Genomic DNA, 3,187 nt, shown 5'->3' with positions numbered 1-3,187 from the left:
CAGAGCTGGGCACCCACCCCCTGGCTGCATCCAGACATGGGTCAGAGCTGGGCACCCACCCCCTGGCTGCATCCAGACGTGGTCAGAGATGGCCCCCCCCTACCATGGTATAGGGCATATCACTCACACCCCTGCCCCAAGGCCAGGCTGTGTCTCTGGCACTGCAGCACCCCCTGCAGTGGCAGCTCCATTGAAGGGGACAGCCAGGAGTGAGGCCAACTGCCATCTCGGGAGACAGGGTCCCACCTGGTGTATGTCCACCGCACCCTGGGGTCGTCATGGTGGCCCCAGAGCCGGTGGAGGTGGTCCTGGACTTGATGGCTCCTCCCTGTGGCTCTGGGCTGCATGAGGTGGTGCCCATTCTGGCCACATGTAAGGGGCTCAAAGAGACACCCTGCTGGCTTCTGAGAACTCTGCCAGCATCCATGCGGCTGCTCAAGGTGGCATCTGGTCAGGGCCAGTGCTGTCTGTGGCCGGCAGTTACTGGTTAACTCATCCTGTTCCTGTTTTGACTTGTTCCCTGGGGATGGCGGCAGCCTCTGACCCGTCCAGGTGCCCTGTCCAGCTGACTGCAAGGACAGAGAGGAGTCCTGCCCAGCTCTTGGATCCGTCTGCTCGGCCGAGGAGCCCAGTGGAGCCAGGGGTGACCCTGGAGCCCAGCCTGCCCCGAGGAGGCCCTGGCTCAGAGCCATGCCAGGTAGGCAGGTCAGAGAGGGATGGGCTTGACTTCCCACTCCCACCGCCTGCCCCTCAGGCTAGCTTCATGTTGTGCATTCTTCTCTTATCCCAGGCGCTCTGCCTGGCCGCATGCCAGGGTACAAAGGCCCCTGCTCACCCCTCCCTCTGGGCCCTTGTCCCTGAAACCAGGGCGGGTGGTGAGGATGAGCCCTGTACCCTCTCTTGCCTCAGACCAGGCTTATGAGGTCAGTAAAGCCCAGGAATACTAGGAGTGGGTACTGCTGGGGCCCATAGCAGGGGTGTGGCAGATGTGAGCTGGTAGGAGACCATACCCTACTGAGAAGATGGCAGTCTCACTTCCTGCGAGGGCTCATCACCCTGATGTAAAGATGAACAAGTTCAGGCCTCAGGTGGTGGGGAGGGCTTGCCTGTGGCCAGGAGCAGAGGGCCCCAAGACCCCTGAGGCAAGAATGAGGCCAGCTGCTCCAGGCTCCCAGCTCTGCCCATCCAGGTGGAAGGTGCTGGCCCACTGGGCATCTGGGTCCCCAAACCCACTGGGGCCTACACTCTCTGCAGATCCCCCAGCAGAGGCAGGCCAGGCTGAGGGATATGGTGCCCGGCCCCTCCTCTAAGACAGGCATCACGGTGTCACCAGGGGTGGGCAACAGGTGCATCTGGGAAATGGGGGGCTGGACTCACATCCTCGGTGGACAAGCAGCCAGAGGGGGCTTGAGTGTGGGCCTGGGGCAGCTCATCTGTGACTGGCCACTGCTCTCTGCTCCCTCAGCACAGGGTGGGTGGAACACACAAAGCCTGGCCACTACTGGGGGAAGACGTGCCAAGTGCTAAGCCGGTCCCCATGGGACTCATGGGCAGACATGATGTGACTGCCAAGCCACACAGAGGCCTTATTTCTTCCTGAACCACAGACCACTGTGGAGGTGGCAGGGCCAGGCACCCTAGCACAGCTGACCCACTGTGTCCTCTCTCTTCAGGTGTCTGTGATAGGGCCCCTGACTTCCTCTCCCCGTCTGAAGACCAGGTGCTGAGGCCTGCCTTGGGCAGCTCAGTGGCTCTGAACTGCACAGCTTGGGTAGTCTCTGGGCCCCACTGCTCCCTGCCTTCAGTCCAGTGGCTGAAAGATGGGCTTCCATTGGGAAATGGGGACCACTACAGCCTCCACGAGTACTCCTGGTAAGAGGCCCGGGTATCCAGGGTCAGAGTGACCTCTCAGACACGCCAAGGGCAGTGGTCCCCCTGACCTATGCCTGGGTCTGTAACCACCTGGCCAGACATGACATGAGCAGAGTGCTTCTGTGGACCCAGACGGAGGGTCAGTGATGTCAGGGACAGACCCTTGGGTCCGCATGGCCCCTGTAGACACACACCTTGTAACTGCCCAGGGCTATGGGTGTCAGCAAAGTCTAGGGCCTGAATGAATGCCGACCATCTGGCCAAGCCTGTGATCACAGGACCTCCAGGCCCTAGACCCAGCACTGGCTGTTCTGAAACAAATCTGCACCCCCTCCAGGTTCAGGTCACTTCTCTTGGCTTAAGGCCCAAGAACCACCCAGGAGGCCCAATTCTGCAGCCTCCCTGGGCGAACCCAGACAGGTGGGGTTCTGGGGTGTCCACTGGTATCCGCGTCCGACCCTGACCCTCGCTTGGTATCCCCAGGGTCAAGGCCAACTTGTCAGAGGTGCTTGTGTCCAGCGTCCTGGGGGTCAACGTGACCAGCGCTGAGGTCTACGGGGCCTTCACCTGCTCTATCCAGAACGTCAGCTCCTCCTCTGTCACTCTTCAGAGAGCTGGTGATGGTGGTTCCCCAGGTGAAGGGTAGGAGGGGACATAGACCTAGTGAGGCCCAGGGACCTCGAGGCTTGGGGGCTGCTGGAGGGGCAGCGGCTCAGGCAGCCCATCTGCAGGCCCTACAAGCCACGTGGCTGCGGTGCTGGCCTCCCTCCTGGTCCTGCTGGCCCTGCTGCTGGCTGCCCTGCTCTACATCAAGTGCCGTCTCAACGTGCTGCTCTGGTACCAGGACGCGTATGGGGAGGTGGAGATGAACGGTGCGTGGGGCCCGCGTGGACGCGAGGAGGGGTCGCCACCGTCTCCCTGAGATTGCGCTGCTGAGCTCGGCTTTGGAGGCGTGGGGGAGGGGAGGAGTTAGCCCCAGGGGGCTCTGTGCGGCCCGGCTGGGGTTAAAGTCCGGGGCGGGTCTGCCTCTGTGTACGCGGGAGATGGTTAGGGGTGTTGGGGACCCCGAGGGCTGGAGTAACGCCTCAGGAGCCACCGGGATGACTGGCCGCCATCCGCAGACGGGAAGCTCTACGACGCCTACGTCTCCTACAGCGACTGCCCAGAGGACCGCAAGTTCGTGAACTTCATCCTGAAGCCGCAGCTGGAGCGGCGTCGGGGCTACAAGCTCTTCCTGGACGACCGCGACCTCCTGCCGCGCGCTGGTATCCCGGGCCCCGCCCACCCGGAGGGCCCGCCCCACTGGGCCCTACCC

The 3,187-nt window shown here is 62.7% G+C and overlaps 1 protein-coding gene across 3 annotated transcripts in view; it reads left to right on the top strand.

Annotated features, from left to right (window-relative positions):
• The window catches only part of SIGIRR (single immunoglobulin and toll-interleukin 1 receptor (TIR) domain), a 15,754-nt gene that overhangs the window by 10,798 nt on the left and 1,769 nt on the right, over positions 1-3,187 (top strand). For all 3 annotated transcript variants that reach the window (XM_011929986.1, XM_011929985.1, XM_011929984.1), the window contains exons 2-6: positions 537-697; positions 1,674-1,872; positions 2,356-2,489; positions 2,604-2,744; positions 2,994-3,137. In XM_011929986.1, the coding sequence (XP_011785376.1) occupies positions 691-697; positions 1,674-1,872; positions 2,356-2,489; positions 2,604-2,744; positions 2,994-3,137 (625 nt within the window). In that variant the 5' untranslated portion in view covers positions 537-690. The remainder of the gene's footprint in view (positions 1-536; positions 698-1,673; positions 1,873-2,355; positions 2,490-2,603; positions 2,745-2,993; positions 3,138-3,187) is intronic.

The sequence above is a fragment of the Colobus angolensis genome, unplaced genomic scaffold, assembly GCF_000951035.1.
Source record: "Colobus angolensis palliatus isolate OR3802 unplaced genomic scaffold, Cang.pa_1.0 Scaffold84, whole genome shotgun sequence".
NCBI lineage: Eukaryota > Metazoa > Chordata > Mammalia > Primates > Cercopithecidae > Colobus > Colobus angolensis.
Note: the sequence above shows the minus strand (reverse complement) of the source record. Positions and strands in the feature narration are given on the sequence as shown.